At 45.8% G+C, this 22060-nt stretch overlaps 1 protein-coding gene across 2 annotated transcripts in view; it reads right to left on the bottom strand.

The window, feature by feature from the left end:
• The window catches only part of MAMDC2 (MAM domain containing 2), a 139540-nt gene that overhangs the window by 59969 nt on the left and 57511 nt on the right, over positions 1 to 22060 (bottom strand). For both annotated transcript variants that reach the window (XM_032427675.1, XM_032427674.1), the window contains exons 3-5: positions 14701 to 14972; positions 13151 to 13235; positions 10050 to 10187 (exon numbers count right to left, since the gene is read on the bottom strand). In XM_032427675.1, coding sequence (XP_032283566.1) covers positions 10050 to 10187; positions 13151 to 13235; positions 14701 to 14972 — 495 coding nt within the window. The remainder of the gene's footprint in view (positions 1 to 10049; positions 10188 to 13150; positions 13236 to 14700; positions 14973 to 22060) is intronic.

Raw genomic sequence — 22060 nt, 5'->3', positions numbered from 1 at the left:
TGTCAGCGGGATTGGTTCCTTGTTCCAAGGACCGTGAAGGAGAATCTGTTCCAAGGCTCCCTCCTATCATCTGGTGGTTTGCTGGCAATTTTTGGCCTTCCTTGGCTAATAAAGCTTTGCCTTCATATTCACATGGTGTTCTCCCTTTGTACAGGTCTCTCTCTGTGTCTAAATCCGCCCCCCCCAACTTTTATAACCACACTAGTCATATTGGATTAGGGACCTACTTCGGTATGACCTCATCTTAACTAATCACATCTGCAACAACCCTACTGCCAAATAAGGTCACATTCTGAAGTCCTGGGGGGCGGGGGGCGGTTAGGACTTCAACATATGGTTTGGAGGAAACACAGTTCAACCCATAACACCCACCACCGCAATTTTTTAAACTCTGTCTCTGCCAAATAAGCATATCTGCAGGCTGGAAACAGCTGAGGGGCTCTCACTTTGCTGACTCTGGCAAGGGATTTTAAAGGACGAATCAGAATGTCAGACTGAACAGAATCAGAGAAACTCTGAACCGGAAGGAAGGCCATGCCTCCCCCACCCAAGCTCCAGTGCCCATGGGAGCACTGCGGGGGGAAGGGGGGACAGCCAGCCCCCCCCAGAATATGTTACTAATAGAGAACACATGCGACCAGCCAGCCTCCGTAACACCCCTTTGCTCACCGAGAGCTCTTGCGTCAGAGGCAGAGGGAGTGTTGAATGCTCTTTGTAACCTGTCTTCCAATGAAACAGAATCCCTTTCCAAGATACGTGTGTGGGGGCTGGGCCTGGGTAGAGGAGAGACCTAATATTTTGTTTCCTTGGTTCTTCACCGTGGGGGCCGTGGAGGTGGCATGTGACCCCCCTTCAGGTGAACTCGCGGCAGGGAGCACAGCGGGCTCACAGCTTCCAGCTGCCTCACCTCTGGGCCCACATCGGCGCTTGCGCCAAGGCCAAGTACACTGGGCTGTTCTCAGCTGGTGACTAGGCAGAACAGGATTAGCAGAGCGGGGCCGTTCCGCCTGCGGGGGGGCTCTTCAGCAGCCCCCCCCACCCCCCCCCCCGCAGCCTGGCCTTTCCCTCCCAGGTGTCAGTCTTCTCTGCCGTGCTGGAGGCCCTCCCTAGCCAGCGCCACGTTATGACTTTTGTGGGCCCTAGGCCCTTTGGCCGCTGTGGGTCCATGCCTCCTTAAAAAATATTAAGCATTCTATTTTATGACTGCATTGGTATAAAGATGAACATAATTTAGGCCGGACTGATTATTTTATTTGTTATTAGCACATTCATTTTTTTTCTTCCGATTTTGGAATAAATAAGATGAAAACATTCTCATGGACCCTAAAAATGTCCCGGCCCCTAGGCACTGTGGCTACTCTGCCTAACAGATACATTGACCTGGGCCCCAGTGACTCCAGCTCTCTCCTCCTTATCCTTCACGGCCGATAAATCTCTTTCTCACCCAGTCCAAGCTTAGGGTCTTCTTCCTGGAGGACCCAAACTGACGCAGCCACGAAGGGGGAACTCACTCCACCGAGGGTGAGGAGCACCTCCGAGACGTCTGGGAGCTTCTCAGTGAATCCAGAAGATGTCGCAATCCACTTGGAGGCATTCATAATACTTGCAGAGTGCGCGGCAACTGGGCTTACAGAAATGTCCCCGTCCCATTAGGAACCCATCTTCCTCACAGCTGACAGATATCTGACAGTCTTCTTTAAAGGCCAGTTACTCACCCGCTGTGTGGATGCTATTTTAATTCCTGAATTTGCCGGTAAAGTGCTTCATTAACAGCTCATGCACAAGGGAGCCAAAGTCACATTTCTGATCCCAAAACCATCCAGCAAACACAATGTGATGTGCCCACAGTGAGTCAGAGAGGCTGCTGGTGCTGAGACCAGGACTGCTGACACCAAGTCTCCTCTGGAGCCACTAGACTAGACCACATTCTGTTGCTTACCCGCCCCCCCCACCATCATTCAGTTGTTGCCAAAGTTAGATACTATTTACCGACAATCTGAGTAAGACTTTCTCACTGGGAAACCAAAGGTAGCTGGCTCATCTCAGCTGAAGGGGTGGGGATGACTCAGAAAGCACCAGGTGTCTGCCCAGGATGCCAGGCTGGAGGAACAACACCCAGCCCAGGCTCAGTATCATTGGGTATGACCGACGCTGAGGAAGAAGAGCAGATGTTTGGGTGAATGCAGGCACCGTTTTGTGCACCTTTCCAAGGGGAATGAAGAAGTGGGCCTGGAATTCTTGGGAAATTATGTCTCTCATGCTTGGTATTATGAGAATGTTCCTGCCCAGTTCAATGAGGCCAAACTTTCTATCTGGCCCAGGGTTCTAGGGCCTCCAGAATACCTGGGAGAGGCAATTTATCCGATCCTTTCAGTAGGACGAAACTAGGTATTGGTGGACCCTAGATGTACCAATCCTATAATTAACCAAATCTTTGGGGGGGGATCCTGCAGGCCACAAAGATTTGTAAGTATTCAAACTTTAATTGTAAATGAAAGAGTCTATGAAGGGGCCATGAGTTCTCCATACAATTAAAACATCGAGAAGTTCAGTGCCAGTCCCCTGGTCATTGCTGCTTAGCCATACTCAGACTCGTGGAGCCACTCTATCCTTCCCTAATTCTGGATTATACACAAAGAGGCTTCAGCTTCTAGGGGGAAAAAAAAAAACCAAACAATTTCCAATTCTGTCGAAAGACCAAATCTCAGTGATGCCAGCCAAAGGCCCCATCTGGGATCATGCCCGCAGTGACGGCACATGATTACTTGCTTCCCTTTATGTAACAGCCCACTGTAGGTTCGCTCAACGGTTCATGTGCAACCGGGGGTCTCTTTTAGGCAGCCATTTTCCCTTGAATTAGGAAAAAAAAACTTTGAGGGCAGTTCCTGAACTTTTATTTTCAAACAGTCTGGCTACCCCGCATTCCACAAAAATCAATGCCAAGGCATCCTCTGACTCAGCTGGGACTCAGCCTTGTCCGCCATGCTGTGCTCTAGTTGTGACGTCTACATCCGTGTCATGCTGTTTCCTGGGTCAGGGGGGAAGCACCGTCTGAAGAAACACAGGCCAGCTGGAAAACCCCACTGGTCTACTGCCGCCATGAGGAGACAGCACCCAAATCAGGAGGTCACCACGCCTGCTCGCCCCGTCTACCATCTACGAACCCAACACTCATCTTCATGGATCTTTAGTTCTAAGGGTTTGGGTAAGTTTCACTATAGTAGAGTCAGGCTCTAGTCTTTTTATACAGCTTTCAGAGATGACAGAAATGTAATAAATGAGCACAAAGTGGGATGTCTCCTAGTCTCTGCTAAGAATTCAGTGCCAAGAGCGATGGGTGACAAGTACTGCTGCTCTGTGGTACCAGCCCATCCCTGTGGCATATGCTACATTGTGGCAACCGGGGGTCTAAGCCAACCCCACCAGGCTGATCCCACCTCTGCCCTCCAGCCTGAATATATAAGGCCAAAGAAGGATCGGAGAGATCGTAGACAGAGTCTCTTTGACGACAGGTGTCCTGGAGCTAACCCGTCGTGGGTTTTCTTTTGACCCCCCCCAAGGGAAGAGCAAGGGATAGCTTCCCCTTTCTTATTCTGATCCAAGAGAAGAGGCTTAAAGGAACCAGGTGTGGAGAGAGTGGAGGAGGGAAACCACCCTCTAACCTCACCCTGACCCACACTTGCAGAAATTCCTGAATTCTTCAATGGCCCTGGGCCTCAAGAGAGGAGGGTGCTCAGGGGTTTCTTGGGAGAACTGAATCACTGATAACTGGGGTTTGCGGGGTACAGAGGCTCTTCGCTGTATACATCTAGAAGCAGGACGTCTGTAGGGACCTGTGGGGGCAGAGTGGAGAGAAAGGATTTTGTGGCCAACAAGTAGTAACTTTCAGAGTCCGGTGGGGAAAAGATTTGAGTTTTCCCTTAGCCTAAGTGGGCAACTCAGAAGGGGCTAGAATGTCTTGAAAGGACTCTTCTCAAAAGAACTGCATGCAGGTGGTAACTCCAACAGGGGCTGGCGTGGTGTAGCATTGCTTCTAGGTGCTAAAGGGGACTCACAGACGGCCAACTGGAGAGTGCATCATCCCTGTCTGGGAGTAGTGAGGTGGGGTTCCCCACTGGCAGTGAGAGAAATGGACAGCACGTGGCCACCTGCAGTATAAAGGTCATGAACTCCAGCTTCAACAGCACTGCATCGAGAAGTTCAGTGCCAGTCCCCTGGTCATTGCTGCTTAGCCATACTCAGACTCGTGGAGCCAGTCTATCCTTCCCTAATTCTGGATTAGAATCCTTTGTCCCCTTCCCTTCCTTTTCTGTTCCACTGTTACACCTCCTTCCAACCCTGAAGGAACCAGCAGCAGCACAGGGAGTGGGAGAAGAGGAAGGGGAGAGCCAAGGAAGTATGAAGAGAAATAAAGCCCAAACCCTTCCCTTTATCGCTCTACCATGCTTTGGTCTGGGGGAGATTTGAATCGGGTGAGATGCTGGAGTTTTGACTGGACTGAACTGAACCCCTGAAAAGGACGCTGTTAGTTCATACTTGAAAGTGCCCAGAAAGCTAAGGTAAGTCATCCAAGGACAGGGAAAGGTGAATGACAGAGCCTGCACAAAGGTGATGGTGAGAAAATTCATAAAGTTGCTTCCCTACTGAGAGCGTATGCAAGGAACCAAATGGATCAATGCAGAGAGTAAATGAACAGTGCTGTTAAGAGGATGCTTGAGCTCAGTCTGAACTGAAAGGAGAAGAGAGTGCCATGAATTATGGAAAGATGCTCCATCCACCTCACAGCCTTGGAGGGAATAAAATCATTCTGATCTTAATTTAGGTTTTGAAACCTTGCTCAACTCCCCGAGTGGCACCCTAAGCACATATGATTTTTAAGATCTCAGCAAAGAAACTGATTTCCCTCCTTATTTTCCCAGTAATTATCTTCTTTTGGCCAAGGCAGGTAGGAAACAGTAATGATCTGGGCTATCAGCAGGTTACCTCCTGAAAGATTTTTGTTTCACTTCATAAAATATTAACAGAGAAAAAAAATCCATATGTGACGAATCGGAATTGGGCGACAAAAAGAAGGATAATATCCCATCCCCTCCAATATTCCCAAGATGTCCCACAAGAGCTCTGACTGCATTATTAGCCATTTCCACCCTGAGACAAACATTTGGAGACAGAGTGCTCATTTGAAAAACTTGACTCATGGTTTGGGGTTAACTGTTAAAAATACATGGCCAAAAGCAGGAAAATTCATATACGCATTGCATTTTTCAGACACCACATTCACTCTTCCTTCTTCTATGACACAAAGGCCAGAGCCCTCCAGGGAAGACGTCCCTCAACCTTTTGCGTATCTCTAAGCAGGCACATGGCTTTGCTCGCCCCTCCGTTCACCTCCCTGGTTTTTCCCTGAAAGCAAAGGCATAAGCTGCTTCCAGTATATGAATGAACATGAGATGAATTTTTTTTTTTTTTGAGCAAAATCTGCTGCTGTGGGCAGACATCTGAACCATTTAATCTTTACTTTGCCACCCAAATTGATAGAGCTCAGGAAAAATCAATATACCCAGCAGAAGGCAAATGTACGAAGAAAGGCAATCCCTCTCTTATTCAGAGCACTGGAGGGTTTTTTGTTTTTTGCGTTTTTTTTGTTCCCCCAAGAGCGATTCTGGTCAAAACTCTGAGTCCTATGGGCTTTTCAAGGAAAATATCTGAGAATCTCTAGAACTCATCTGTTTTAGCCCCATCTCCTATAGGAAGAAGTCTTATATAGGAGTCCACGTGGGAGGAGTGTGAGAGTGTGTGTGTGTGTGTGTGCACGCATGTGTATACACGTGCATTGGGTGAGGAGGAAATGGTTGTCTGGCTACAACTGGCCAAAATATCAGTGTAAAAGTTCAAGAGGAATTGGAGAGAAATAGCAGAGAGCTGGGAGAAGCGAGTAGAATGTAGGCACCCAGGCTTCTGGCTAAGATCAGGAACATAATCTAGGTCTAGTGCTACTCTGCCATCATCTTATATCTCGGCATTCTCAAATACTCCCCAACCACAGAATAAAGTATCCACCCTCAGGCCTGTATACATTTGCATATGCTGTACTTCTTATCCATCTAGCCAAATTCCAGTTCTGAGATGACTTCTTCTAGAAAGCTTTCCCTGAACCCCAAAACCAAGGTGATCTTTCACTTTTCTGTGGTCCCCTATCTTTTATTTTACATCTCTGTTAGTCATGCATCATTGTGCATGTTTACAGAGCATTTTGGTATTTGAATAATTTGTGCAATGTCATAATATAAATTAACATAGAATTGTATTAAAGGCACTGAGAAGTCCTGAAATAAAGAAGTCTGTTTAGCTTTCTTTAGTTAGGGTTTCCCCAGTTTATTTTTCCCCCCAGTTACAAGGGGTGGTGAATTTGGAGATTTTGATGTACAGCATTAGGAGTAAAACACTAGAACTCAAAGGCATCTTAGAGATTATGGAATTCAAATTCTTCATTTGCAAACAGGTCAGTGGAGACCCTGAGAAGTCGAGGGATTGCCCAAGGCAATCTGGCACTTGGATAACTTGGCTTGGAGCATAAGTGTTGAACTCCTAGCCTGGTCCTCTTTCTCTGCCCCTTGTTGACACAGCTGTGGACAGAATGTTCCATGGTCACAAATGAGAGTGAGGAAGGTCTAGGGCTGACGCACTCCTCAGAGGATGGATGACATTCAAGTGACACAGTCAGATGGATGATCTGTCAGTAGGACACAGATCTGTTGCCTCTCCCCGGAAATAGGTGTTCTCCCTAGCCAACTGGTCCTCATCATCACTGAGGATAAAAAATGATATGGGAGCCTGCGGGCTCAGTCAGTGGAGCATGTGACTCTTGATCTTGGGGTCGTGAGTTCAAGCCCCACGTTGGGTACAGAGATTACTTAAAAAAGAACATCTTTAAAAAAAAAGAAAGAAAAATGATGCACTGAACACATAGTCATTAAATCATGATATTGGTTACTCAGAGGATCTGACTCTGGAACTAATTTTTAAGTGATTTGGGGAAAGTTCTCCAACACTTCCCCACATTTAAGTTTGGACACCTGTGATAATGACACCAGGGATTAATACAATCTTTCAAGATTCTCTCTACTCCCCGTACTATATTCTTAAGATATGGCAGAATGTTATGTAAGCTGTCCTATTCCTTGAAACAAAGCTTTCAAGAGTTGGTAACATTTTTTTTTTATTTTTAAAATACTTTATTCATTTGGGAGAGAGACAGAGAGAGCACAGAGAGGCAGAGGGAGAGGGAGAAGCAGGCTCCCCGCTGAGCAGGGAGCCCAGTGTGGGACTCGATCCCAGGACCCTGGGATCATGACCTGAGCCGAAGGCAGATGCTTAACGACTGAGCTGCCCAGGTGCCCCCATTTTGTTGTTTTGAATGAACCCAGTTGTTATTTAAAATACTCATGCAGATTCATGGACTAATCTGTCACGCTAGGTTATCACCCACTCCACGCATGACACTTACAGTGTTTCCTACAATGGCCACAAGTGGAGATGGGCTCTCTGTCTGTAGGGCCAAAATATGGAGAGATATATATATATAGAACTCCAATCTTTTGTCATTTCCAAAAGTGCTAACCCTGACTTTTAGAAGAAGGAAGTGAAAATGTTTTGTCTTTTTCTAATCTCAATTATTTATGTAAGTGACCTTAGATGTACCTAAAGAAATCACTTCTGGGGTGTTTTTAGTTCTCTTGTTCTACCATTTGGTCCTCTGTTTACTGAGATAATCACTGTCTGGCTAGCCAAACTAAATACACAGCTGTGATCGCATCTCTCCTTGCTCAAAGACCTCCAACGGCCTCCTGTTGTCAACAGAGTAAAGTTAAAATCTCTTTCCTGGCATTTGAGGCCTTTTAGAAGTTGCCCCTATGCTGCTTTCCCAATCATATCTCTCCCTCTGGTACCCTTGTGATTGCTACCATGTATCACGGCTCCAGCCCTCTCCTGTCTCCGCCTGTCAAAGTTATAACCATCCCTCAACGCAGTTGACTTCTTTCATCATCATGTCTTCTAGAACGTCCAAGCAGTTACGTGATCTCTCTTGTCTCTGAATACCCAGCACTCTTCTTTTTTTGATGTAAATGGGGGGACCACTCTGAGAGCACTTGACACATGCCACCTTGTCTTACACCCATGTGTGGTAGAAATCCTTTTCCCTTTCTCGAATGTATGTTCTTTGAACCTGGGCAAGGACCATAGGGAATGTGCCATTTTATTGCTGTTTTCCCAACCAGACCCAATACAGGGTCAAATGAATGAAAATGCTAGATCCAAAGTTGGATTTGTCTTAAACAGGTAAGCCCAGGAGACTCCAACATTTTACTATATGGTTACTTATCAACATTTTGTTGTAAGAAGCCTGGACATGTTGAAAAAGAAAAGGAACACATAAAATGAAGTTTGCAAAATAGAAGTTGGCTAACTGGGCCTGACCTGAAAATGTGTTTTGTTGGCCCATGCAGTGTTTTTAAAGAAAATATTTACCAGGGCGCATGGGTGGCTCAGTAGGTTAAGCATCTGCCTTTGGCTCAGGTCATGATCCTGGGGTCCTGGGATAGAGCCCAAGTTGGGCTCACTGCTTAGCGGGGAGTCTGCTTCTCCCTCTCTCTCTCTGCCGCTCCCCCTGCTCGTGCTCATGCATGTGTGTGTTTGTGTGCTCTCTCTCTCTCTCTCAAACAAATAAATAACATCTTTTTTAAAAAAAGAAAATATTTACCAACTTTAAAAAATTAGGGAAATTTCACATAAAACCCCTGCCTTCCTGATTACCTTATGAAATCAAAAGATCTGCCCCCTGGAACTGCATTCTCACATGGCAGTAATTAATTAGAGCTTTGTACAGGGTCTGTGCTCCCTAGTTTGCCACACTCCTCTCCCAGCCCACATGTCACTCACTTTATAACATCTGCCTAGCTCCTTTAGAAAATTGAGTGTGAGAGTCTGGATATACTAGGACCAGTCTCAGGATGGAGACTGTCCAGAGCCAAGATAAGCTGCAGGATGGGCACTTTAAAAAAAGAGTCAGAGACAAGGTTACAAATATTCACATGAAAAGAAACTACCATGAACAAGGAATAATGTAAAGAACCATAAAAAGTTGCCAAGTCTTCAGGCTTGGGGACACATTGTCCTTGTCAACAATTTATTAGGACTGAGCAGATGACCTCAGTATCCACACAGCAGCGGATCAAACTAGGAAAAAGGACAGTTTGCAGCAGAACCAAAATTCCTATTCTTGCTCTTTTTTTTTGTTTTGTTTTGTTTTCTATTTTTTTTTTCTATTCTTGCTCTTGATGGAGTCAGTTACCAGAATCTTCTCGCTAGTCAACAAGCCCTTGGGGTTGAGGACTGGAGCGTCTTGCAACTATGGGGAGACCCTGGAAGCTTCCCAGGGCCCAGGTGAAGGCTGTCATAATCCTTAGGAAGTAAGCCTTTGCCCATGTCTCCCATCTGTGGAAACATGCTCCTTAGAGTGGACTCATCCCCAAGAACTTCTCTCCTCTCCATTTCCCTGCAGAGTCCAGCCCCCTTGGCCGCTAGGTGGCCCTGTTGCTTTCAGGATTCACCACTGGGAATTGGGGCTCACCCCAGGGCCACTTGGGAAGTTCTTAAGGACTGTTTCCCATCACTCGATCTATTTTTAGTGGAAAGCAACCTAGGATTATTCCCGCCCTGCCTTTAGGGATAAGAAATACAGAACAACAAAGTGATAAGAAACTAAAGCATAATATGGAAATGTGAAAAGAGCAAGACCAGGTCACAGGTGAAGAAAAGCCTTTAACTGGGTGGCCTTGTCCTTAGTTACAGAGCTCCTATCCACGGTCCGTCTCAAACTCACAGCCCGGCCCGGCCTTCCTGCTCTTCCACCAGGCCTCCTGGTCCCTACTCACTCTCCTGTCTCCCTTCTCTGTTGACAGGGCCACAGTTAGGTCAATGGAGGGGGCAGGAGGGGAAGGCGGAAACACTCCCCCCGGGGAAAAGGACTCCATCTGTCCCCAGCTCACCCAGTTCACTCTTGAAGGTGTGATCCTGCAGGAGAACGGAAGGGGAGTTTCGAATGTTTCCTCCTCCAACAAACCAGTTCACGTTGGGGTTCCAGTGATTCACAAAGCCACAGAGATGATTTTCTTCAAAGTCACATTCTGGCAGAAGAGAAACGAAAATGCACACGATCACACCTAGGTATATACCCCTACTCACTGCGGGGATTGCTCTTCCGTATTCAGATATGTTTCTCATTCCCCTTGACCACTGGAAGCTTTGTACCAGGATCCCTGGACAATGCTGGAAAATGTAATTCATCCTTGCTCCTTTGGATGATGGCCCTGCCACTGACTAGCCATGTGAATTGTAGCATGACCTCTCCTGGGCTCTGTGCCTTCATCTGTGAAATGAGGGGAATGTTCCCCCCGCACAGGACTGTCCCCACGCGGAGCCAGGTGTGTGGTTAATGCCTGGTGCCTCAGCCACCTCTGCTTCAAAGCCCTATTTGGGACCATCCTCTTAGCTCCAGAAACTGTGTCTGCCACCCTTCTGGTAGCCCATATCCCCATCCCCTTCTCTCCTGATGGTAGACAAGATACCAGGGCTAAAGGACATGTTTCCTAGGTGCTAACAGCCTCTGCTTTTCTTATTAACAAGAAACAGAACAGGCAGGGGAAGCATAGCCTAGGCTCTGGGTCCTTCTGCAGCTTCGCAGTGGAGAAGAGAGAGAAAATAAAGAGACTTCACCTCCCACCCTCCGCCGTTTAGTAGCACGGACATGTTTGCACAGATAAATTGTTCCCAGTCAACAGACTCCTCTAGTGGGAATGAGAAGCTCACTAACAGCGAGCCTGTATTGACCCCTATAATCATCACTACAAATATGAAGTATGATTGTCCTGGCCATCTCCCATTACCCCTCCAGACCCCACCCCCACCATTTTTTCACTCCAGCGGTAGATCTGTATGGATTGTGTCACTGGCCTCCCCTGCCTTCTGTCTTCCTGTTGGATTCGACCGATGGAAAGTAGGAGGAGAACAAGCCTCCAGCTCCTTTCCTGCCAGGTTGCCATGGGTTGGCTGTGTCCCTCTCCTGAGGACACGGGTCCTATCAGGGAGCCCTCCCCACACAACCATTGGCTCCAGTGGCCCCCACCCCTTGCCCTCATGGCTGATGATTCATCGCTCTCACTAGTCCTGGATTACCACCTGTGCTTTTGCCGGTTTCCTTCACCCACCCACACCTTTGTAGCCCCTAATGAGTCTTCTTCTTCCTGCCAGGACCCTGATTGATATAGTTATCAATGTGTTTTTACATTAGCAATCACTGAAAAACTTTAAGGTTTTTATCTGCAACTTTTCACTGCAGCATCTGCCAAGCAATACCCCTGTTCCATGCCAAAGCCTGCTGAAGAATAAAATAGAAAGCAAAATAGTCCTGAACGTGCCAGGTACTATTCTAAGCACTTTAACTGAATTAACTTACTCAGTCCTCGACATGGTCCCACGAGGTAGGTACTATTATTAACCTCATTTTACAGATGAGGAGACAAGCAAAGAGAGAGCACAGAAAGGAAGGCGAGGGGACCGTGGGATCAGGCATCTCAACAAGATGAAAGTATTGGCACTCCTTTTTTTTTTTTTTAAACAAACCAGAAGCCATGGAGTGATTTGAAGAGAGGAAATTTACATTTTTAAAGTGCCCAGCGCTGGGCCAGTGACCTTCATACCTATGATCTCATCAGTCCCCACATTATTCCTACGAGGGAAGCATTTTATATCCATTTTGCAGGTGGAGAAACGGAGGCTGCGGGGCGCGGGGAGTTGAGGAGCCAGCAGGTGGCGCTGCAGCAGGCCCGTCGGACTGGTGGGTGGGCTGTCCGAGGCGCACCTGCCGGCGGGAGGGAGCTACCAGGGGGCGCGTGGGTCTAATCCCACTGTATCTTCAGAACATGGTCACGTTTTCTTCCCTCGTGCTTTCCTTCACTTGCCTTAGTATCATCCTTGGAAGGTCAAAACAGAGAAGTGAGAGTCAGGGAATTAGCAAAGGCTCTTTTTTATTCAGAATTGTCTTTGACTCTCCTTCCTCTTCCTCTCCACAGCCATTCAACCTCCAAAGGGCCATCAATGCTGAAAAATCTCGCAGTCTCCCACCTTTTCCCTATTAGAGCCCAGCGCTGGGCCTTCGTTATGTCTGATCTGTAAGGTTACAACCACTTGCTGGGGGTTTTCCTCTCCTACGTATTTATTTTCCTCGTTTCCAAGTCCCTTTCCATGGGGCCGCCAGAGTCACCATGTGAGGACTTGGCCACAGGCGCCCTCCTCCGCTGACTTTTAGCTTAGAACACCGGCCAACCACAGAATCATCCACCCTCTTCAGCCCGGACCCAGACTCTTCCCGAAGCCTCGCTTGGGTCCTGAGTCGCACTTGAAACACCCTCCTCAGCTTCTGGCCAGGGCCTGAGCACACCCTGTGCTTCCTCCACCCTGGGCTCTGCCCACAGAGTTCTTCCCCTCCTCCCCTGGACCTGCACTTCACCGAATTCCCCTGCTTCCTGAAACCGCAGCTCAAATGCATCCCTGGTGTTCAGTGCTGCCCTATGTCCTGTCCTCCTCCTCCCTGCACCCCGACAGCCTGCCCTGGCCTCCAGGAGCGCCCATCTTATAGAGAAATAGCACCAACGGCAGACAAATAGAAGGTGAGTGGCCACAGGGCACAGAGGGGCCAAGGTGTATCAGAGAGAAATGGAGTAAAATGAGCAAAGAAGGGAATACGAAGCCTGCTTTTCTGGCTGAAGCTGAGCTCACAGCAAACCGGAAATTATCTTTACTAGCATATGTTGAGGTTCAGGTGGCAGCTCAGGTTACAGTTGCTGTAGCTACTTTCCCTTCGTTAACCTAGCCAGTCTGGGCAGACTCCAGTGAGCCTTCCTCCGCTTACAGACAGGAGCAACATACACCATTCAAGTGAACCTCGAGAAGCATGTAAGCTACGGTGCATCATGCACTGACTTCCATAAAACACCCTGCCTTTAGGATTGGTTCAGTTCCCTCTGGCAACAGATTTTAGAAGAAGATTCACAATTCACATTCCAATACAGTGAGGACGAAACCCACTTACCAATACAGTAGCCGGTTGTCATCTTGATTTCAAAGAGTGCGATGCTGGCCGTGTTTCCCTGTCCGAGCACACCTTCTATTAAAATCTGCATGACACAGGAGGAAGAAGGGAGTCAGGCTTCCCTAACTCCAAGGAAACACCGTGTTTCCCCGGCTCAGAATTTCAGAGACTAGTCAGGAGCTGTTCAGCAATTCAAGGCAAGGCGAGATTGCTTGTCTCAGCTAATTGCTACTGGATACCAGTCTCACCACGGGCTCTAAGAGAATGTGTGTGTGTGTGTGTGTGTGTGTGTGTGTGTGTGTGTGTGTACAAGGTGAGCAAGGTGTCCAGTAAAAGCTTGGGGCCAACTGTCTTCAAGTGCTATTCCAACCACCCCCTTCTCTAGCGTCTGTGGTGGTACCAGTTGGCTGTGGATGGGGAGGGGGGCTGGTGCCCTTGGGGAAATGCATTCTGAGAACGGTCAGGGACTCAGGGCAGAGGCCTCAGTGGGGAAAACCCTTGGAGGAGGGGGGAAGCACAATCTGACTTAGCGGTGGGAGACTCCACGTGAGATGGAAGAGGCTCGTAAATCAACCTGTAGTTTCTGTATTGCTGAACAAATTTGGAAAATTTTACATAAAGAACCGAGGGGAGCATCACAATTTACACGGCTGATTTCAAGCGCTGCTGTGGTTCATCTTTGCTCCCGTTTCCGGAAGTATTTGCTTCTCTTTATGTGACTTCAGCCCAGTCTTTGGCAACTATGCTGGGAGATTTAGGATGTGCCCTACTACTGGGCAGACAGTGTGAACTAGAGAGCTCGGACCTCAGTGTTCCTTCCCTCAACCCTCCCTCCTGCCTGATGGGACGGGGAGAGGAGTAGACAGCATTTCAGCACTTTTTGAGGGAGAGAAATGGGATAGGGAATTGAAAAGGGAATTAGGAATGGAGAACGTGTTTGTGAAGGCCCTATTCTTTCCTCCACGACAGTCTCACTACATGTCACACTTGCGTCTCCTTCCCTGCTCCAAACAACATCCAGCTTTACGTTACATTGTGGACCTTCCTCTTCCAAGACTTCTGATGCAACAACCACCATCTTTGAAAAGGAATCAGAACATATCCTTTATGTATCTTTCCCTCTTCAAAGTAGCTCCACTTTTCCTTTAACGATAGTGAATGTTTTGTTCAATATTTGTAGCAAACAGACCATTAGGGAGATACCACACACAACTGAGAAAGAGGAAACAAAATGATTAGAAATGAGAATGCTCCCTAAAGCCCATTAGAAAATAAATTTCCATCGAAGAGGTTGGTTTAGGCTCCATTTAGATTCTCACAGAAGTCCCATTTAAGTAGACAAGAAAGAAATCCGGGAAGAAGCTCTTCTAAAGAATAAACACAATATTAACTTACCGATTATTAATTACTACTATTCTTCTGGGACACATCTCTTATAAAGCAGCACATCCCAACATAGGAGATCAGTAACTTTAGTGGCAGAAATTTTCATACGATCTCAGAGTCACATAATGCTATGTGATTAAGTCAGGCGCCTACATTCTACCTACCTTGAATTTCTTGGAACTGTTTTGTAAATCCAAGCTGGCTATGAGCCAGCTGTCTGAAGGTTCCTTAGCTGACCAAAGCAAGCGATCAAAACTTTCATCTTCAAATCTCACATAGAGGTTCAGCCGGCTGGTGTCTGATGAAGACCCTGGAGATGTGGTTATCTGGTAGACCAGTCGGAGACAGCTCCATTCCTCAGCCTGTAGGTCAGAACTTAGCAGCACGGCTTTTTCCCCCTGCTTGGCAAAGGAGGTGTCCACATAAATGTAGTGGCCTGGAAAGAGAAAGGAGCACCGGGAAAGGATCAACCTGCTGTTCACCACTCAGGGAAATACACAACTGTGGTCCAGTGAAGCTAAGGGCAGATACAGCCTGCTGATGCATTTCAGGGGCCTACCGAATGTTGCCTAAACACGGGATCTCTGCCTTCTTGTGAAAAATTAGAAGCTCCCACAACACTGAGACCATGGTCACATGACACACGACTACAACAGGCTGGAGCTACGCAGTGCTGCCTCTTCAGAAGGTGGCATGGGCACTCCCCACTACTCCCTATTACCCCCTGACACTGAAGCCAAGTGTCTGTTGCCTATTATCATCTCATACCAGGCCCATTTAGCATGCTGCATTCATCTTCCTGGCCCCGATATGCATGAACGTTTGGAACTTCAGAACCCAGAGGAGCAGCATGCCTCTGCTGGAGTCAGAATACCTTGGTGGACTCAACCTTCTCTTTCCACAGCTCCCCTCATTCCCAATGATTTGATCTGCATCCAATTTGCATCATTATAGTAGATTGAATTTATTTGGCTGCCTCAGATCTTGGGGCCTAGGCAGATGAAGTTCACTGTCAGCTGATTTTTAAAATTAGGAATAAGACTCTCCTCCTCTAGACTCTTCCACAACGACATCTCATAGTTTTGATAACTAAATGGAAAACCATATGCAAAACTTGGAGGACAGGGCACTCACCACTTCCTTCTCCCCCACCCCCTCCTCCTTTCTTTGCCCTCTTTTTGCTCCTCTCCCCTCCTCCTGCCCCCCTTCCCCTATCTTCCTGACGCTGATACACTGATATGTGGTACTCTGCTGGCTACACCAGGATATAAAACAAAACTGCTATGAAGAACAGAACAAAACAGATCAGAAGCAAGAACTGTAACCTGAGCCTTCGGAATCTGACTCTGGTCAGTAGCTTCCTATAGCAGTGACCCGATCTGCCTGTGTGTCCTGGAGACCCACTGCCTGTGGGACCTGCACTCTCACGCATGCTCAGAGGTTCCCACATTTGTGGCCAGCATCTCACCAGCTGCATTCCATCCTGGGACCACCTCTCCACTCCTTGCATTTTAGGCTCCCCAACACCAAACTCTTACTAGAAAGGCTCTGAAATTCCTCCTTGCTTTACCTGATCTTCTTCAGCCCCTCCTCCCATGCTCATCACCCCAAACGCCAACCCCAGCCAGGCCCCTGGGCTTTGTGGTGAGTACTGACAGGCCAGAGGAGCCTCAGCTGATGGCCAGCCTCACAGTTAGGGCGCTGTCTTCAGGGAGTCTCGCTGGCCTGCAAAGGGTTTCAAGATCAACATCTGTCTCCAGTGGGCAGTCTTTCAACATAGCGACCACCCACCCAGTACAAATAGCAACTGCTTCTAGATGCCAACCCAGGCATCCCTGTGGGGAAATCTGGCCCTTGCTCTCACTGCCACCATCACCATCACTCCCTGCACAGAGTGAACTCTCACTATGAAGCAGGTGCTGTTCTAAGTGCTTCACATGCATTTCCTAGCTGTGGGGCCTGCTGGGTTTGGAAGCACTAGGCTGGGGCTCTTGAGGACAACTCTTTTTTAAACAGAAAGGGCAGCTTCTCTATGACATGAGGCAATATATAAGTGCCATCCTCATTTCCTGCTTTCCGTTACTGTCCCCATAGAAGGGACTCGAAGCAGGCTGGTAGTGGGGTGGGCATGGTGACTAGGGGAGCTCCTGAGAGCACTTCAAACCTTTTCTGAAGAAGTAGAGAGTTGGCACATGGGGTAAGCAGAGGGAAAAAACAACTCCTCATTGTGTCCGCTGGAGTTTCCCATCCTGGGCCAAGCCTGCTGCCCTGCAGGCTCAATTCTCCCCCTCCCTACTGCCTTTCCCACTTCTGGAAGGAAACGACTCACAGAACTGGCTCTCAAACTTGAGCGCAGAGTCACCCGGGGGCCCTGTGCAAACAGATTGCTGGGCCCACCCGTGAGCTGCCACCACGTAGGTCTGGGGTGATGCTGCAATTCTAATGGATTGCATTTCTGAGAAGTTCCAGGGGATGCTGATGCTGCTGGTCTGGGGACCACATTTGAGAAGCAAAGATTTACAATATCTGCCAGAGAAATAGGACTCATTATTTAGACACCTTTAAAAAAAAAAAAGATTTATTTATTTTGGGGGAGGGAGGGGCAGAGGAAGAGGGAGAGAGAAAGAGAATCTTAAGCTGACTTCCGCTGAGCGTGGAGCGCAACGCAAGGCTCGATCCCACGACCCTGAGATCATGACCTGAGCCGAAATCAAGAGTTGGATGCTTAACTGACCGAGCCACCCAGGAGCCCCCTTTTGACACCTATCTATCAAAGAAAGGACTGGGTACTGTAGCATGTAGAGGAGGGAGGAGACAGTTCCACTTGGAGGTAAAACTCAAAGTTAAGTAAATGTGTGCTGCTCGGCTCAGAGAGTCCATCTACTGGTGATTATCTTGATTTTTTCAGTGACTGCCATAAAAAAAAAAAAATCTCTCTTGGAGCTAGAGTATTATGCTAAGTGAAATAAATCAGCCAGAGAAAGACAAATATATATGATTGCACTCATATGTGGAATTTAAGAAACAAAACAAACGAGCAAAGGGGGAAAAAAAAGAGTGAGAGGCAAACCAAGAAACAGACTCTTAACTATAAAGAACAAACTGAGGGTTACCAGAGGGGAGGTGGCTGGGCAAATGGGGGAGAAAGGTGAGGGGGATGAAGGAGGACACTTGCTGTAATGAGCCCCAGGTGATGTATGGAAGTGTTGAATCACTATATTGTATGCCTGAAACTAATATTACACTAGGTTAACTACCTGGAATTTAAATAAAAACTTAAAAAAAATCTCTCCTGACATAATCTCTCACTATATCAGATTTTATTATAAGCCTATGCTAATGCTCTCATATTAAGAACCTTTGAGAGCACATACTATAACAATGTATTATTTAAAATATCTTGATAGTATACAGTATGAAAGTTGGTGCTATTTATTGAGAGATCTTGATATCTCAGCCATAAATATTGGCTATTTCAAAACATTGGGATTTTGCATGTAAACTAGAGACCTCAAATTTCTTTTCAGGCCATGCTGTGTAAGTGTGCCTATTATCTGCATTACAACCCATCCAGATTTATCTCCCTAACTGATTTTGCATTCACAGCAGAATAATGCATTTTCCCAGATTAAAGAATGAGCTCAAGTGTTGCCCACCTCCTCTACTAACTTTGCCAAGCTCAAGAAAGATTTTCTTAATCACTACTTTTTTTTTTCTGCCTTGCCTGGATATAGCCTCAGAATCCTTCTAAACAGTGTTCCATGTAGCCACTTACCAATCAATCTGAGTTAGTACCTGAGTTGAAACTATTTGCTTTATCCTTGTTTGTAGCTTCAGTGTCTTTATAAAGAGTTAAATTGAACTAGTTGTAGTCATGTTAGAGTTAAACTAAACTAGAAGGAACATGGTAAATTTTGAAGAAGTTTTAGAAAATGAAGAAAGAATGAGGAAGATATTGATATCAGGGACGGTGCCCTTCCCTGGACTCTCACTAATAAAATCGCTATTCTAGAACAAATTGATACTGTTTTTGGTGAGTTGTTTCTTCTTACTTTATTAAAAAGAATCATTTTACTACTGAGTTAATGAGGTCTTCTTTGTGTGGGAAATATTTCATTTATTCTACACTCAATCTTAGCCAAAGGGCCGAGAAGCGATATATTTCACTTATTCTATCTGGATTGACATCTGTAAGTTAATCTTGGAATAATTTACACACAATAAAATTCACCCTTTTAAAACAATTCAGTGGTTTTTACTATAATCACAAAGTTCTGCAACCATCACCACTATTTCCAGAATCTTTTCATCACCCAAAAAAGAAATCCCATACCCATTTGTCCCAGCTGCTAGCCTCTGGGAACCATAGAGTTAGTTTCTGTTCATTTGCCTTTTCTGGAAATTTCAAATGAACGGAATCATATAACATGTGGCCTTTTGTGACTGGTTTTTGTCACTTAGCATCATGTTTTCAAAGTTCACCACATTGTAGCATGTATTAAAATTTCGTTCTTTTATGAGGCTGAATAATATTCCATTTTATGGATATACTGCTATTTAATCACTCATCAGTTGATGGACATGTGGGTTTTTTTCTACCTGTTGGCTATTATGAATAATGCTACTATGAACATTTGTGTACAAGTTTTTATGTAACACAAGTTTCAATTCTCCTAGGTATATGTGGAGGAGTAGAACTACTAGGTCAATGATAATTCTATGTTTAACTTTGTGAGGAACTGCCAAACTGTTTTTTAAAATGGCAACACCATTTACATGTCCACTAGGGATGTATGAGAGTTCCAGTTTCTCCACATGTTCACCAAAGTTTGTCACTGTCCATCTTTTGTTATTACAGCCATCCTAGTAGATGTGAAGAGGTATCTAATTGTGCTTTTGATTTGCATTTCTCTAATAATGAATGACGTAGTGCATTCTTTCACGTGCTTATTGGCCATTTGCATGTTATCTGTTTTTTTGTTTGGTTGTTTTTTGTTTTTTGTTTTTAGAGCGGTTGGGGGTGGAGGGAGACAGAATCTTAAGCAGGTTGCAAGCCCAGCACGGAGCCCGATACAGGGGGCTCAATCTCGCAACCCTGAAATCATGACCTGAGCTGAAATCAAGAGGTGGATGCTTAACCAACTGAGCCACCCAGACACCCCAGCATATCATCTTTGAAGAAATGTCTGTTCAAGATCTTTGCTCATTAAAAAATCGGGTTACTTCTTTTTCTATTGTTGAATTATAAGAGATTATATATTCTAGATCTTATCAGATACATGTTTTGCAAGTATTTTTCTCCCCATTCTGTGGGTTGTCTTTTCACTTTCTTGATGGTATCTTTTGAAGAACAAAAGTTTTTAATTTTGATAAAGTCCAATTTCCTATTTTTGCTTTGGTTGTGTGTGCTTTTGATGTCATAGCTAAGAAACCATTGTGTAATTTAAGGTCATAAAGGTTTACAGCTATGTTTTCTTCTAAGAGTTTTATAGTTTTAGCTATTACATTTAGGACTTTGATCTATTTTGAGTTCATATTTGCCCATTAAATTGTTCTGGCATCTTTGCTGAAAATCAATTGAGCATAGATACAAGGATTTATTTCTGAACTCTCAATTCTATTGCACTGATTTATGTAATAAATAAATACTCCCAATGTTGCAAGTCTTTGAGTAATTTCAAGCTCTTAAAAAGTTGATTTTCACAACTGTTGACTGTTTTCATGGCTTTTATGGGGACAGGATTTTCTTAAGTCCTCATTGCACCATTCTTGCTAACATCATTCCCTTTCTTATCCTTTTTTAACCAACAAGAAAAGAAAACAATGTTCTGGAGATGTTAAAGTAAACACAAACAAATAAGAAAAAGGCAAAGAACGGCAAAGATCACATGCAGATTGGGATGTTGACTGACGCATCAGGCCAAGGGTCTGGGGAGAGATTTATTGGCCACAGTGTTGGAGTCATGATGGCAGGAGGGGAGCGAAGGACACTCTTCAAATACTGTTGCTTAGGCAATTTGAACTGATTTATAAGACATTTATTAGAAATGATAAAATCTTTACGATGGGTCAGAAAAGGGCCATAAACTTCCAAATAGATTTTTTTTAAAGGAAGTCAGCAATGAAAACCAATAATTAAACCACCCCGACAAAAAGGTCAGGTTCCATGAACCTCAGGGTCTGAATGTCTTCTAGTCACATGCACGCATCAGAAAACAACAGGAAAATCTGTTCTGTTTCAGTGAAGGCAGACATAAAGAACAGAGTTCTGAGATCATTCAATTGCTAAACATATCTGCACAGCTAGAGCTCACCGTATTAATGACTTCTAACAGTCAGTGCACAGTGTGCTGGGACTTAAATCCCAGGCCATCACTATGACAGCAAGGCCAGGACATGAAATCATGGGGGGCTTCTTGGTATCACTGCACTTCTGTTTGCTGATGCACGTATTGTCCTTCAGGTGTGATGGTCATGCCAGGGTGACCGCATGGTGCAGCGGACCTGACCCGAGATTTGTAAATTGTAACCTTTGTTTAAAGTTTTATCACGCATAGGCTTACTGTGTCATCAGTTTCTTTATCTGCAAAATGGGAATAACAAATCAGTGGAGTCCTATTACGTATACATTCAATATTTGGGAAAGCACTCGACGTACTCAGACAAACGAACGAACAAACCAACCAACTACAAATGACCCAACCACTGTAACATATACATACACACATGAAATGAGTTCATACAAATAGCCACTGCATAAAATCTATTTATATATTTCAACACAAAAAGGAAATCAGCTCTGTTGTACATAGAAGTAGTATAATATATAGAAAACCGCGCACACTGTACTCTATAATTTAAGGAAGTTTCAAGGGCAGTTTTGATGGTATCTGATTTTTACCTTTTGTGCCGACTTAAGAACACAAATTCAAGCTCAAATGAGATGTGTCTTCCCATCTATAGTCACTGTGAGAACCCAATGAAAATGATGTCTATAAAAATGCTCTGTACGCTGTAATGTTAATTGTTAGTTATTTCTCTTATCATCGGGGTGGGGGGGGTCCTTTAGTGGTTCCAGAGATAGTGAGAAATCTATATTGCCTCCGTTTTGTCCAGTGTGGTTCAGAGCCAATATGCGTTCAGGTAGCGGACCAGCAGCACCTTTTTAATGCTGGTAGTGACAACAGTCTTCCCTCCATTCACCTTACTTGACCCTTCCATGTTGACGTCTACACCTCTGTGCTTTTCAGCGCTGGGCCCCTCCTGGCTGCCCATCCTCAGCAGCGCCCATCCTCACAGCTAAGCCACCCCGGGCACTCACCCAGGATTACTCACCATCCAAAGTGGAGTTCAGCACATTTACTCCTGGTATGATCCTGGGCGAAACCTCATGACCCAGGTCTGATAATGACGCCTACGTCTCTATTTTGTTAGCTCTTAGGACGACTCACGTCTAACACAAGGACATGGCCTTCTTTTTGGCAGCTTCTTTCCTGGGGCTGAAGTCCAGGCCCTGAACTCAGG

Source organism: Phoca vitulina, unplaced genomic scaffold (genome assembly GCF_004348235.1).
Source record: "Phoca vitulina isolate PV1807 unplaced genomic scaffold, GSC_HSeal_1.0 scaffold37, whole genome shotgun sequence".
In the NCBI taxonomy this organism is placed as follows: domain Eukaryota; kingdom Metazoa; phylum Chordata; class Mammalia; order Carnivora; family Phocidae; genus Phoca; species Phoca vitulina.
The sequence above is the reverse complement of the archived record's forward strand: the minus strand, read 5'-3'. Positions and strand labels throughout refer to the sequence as shown.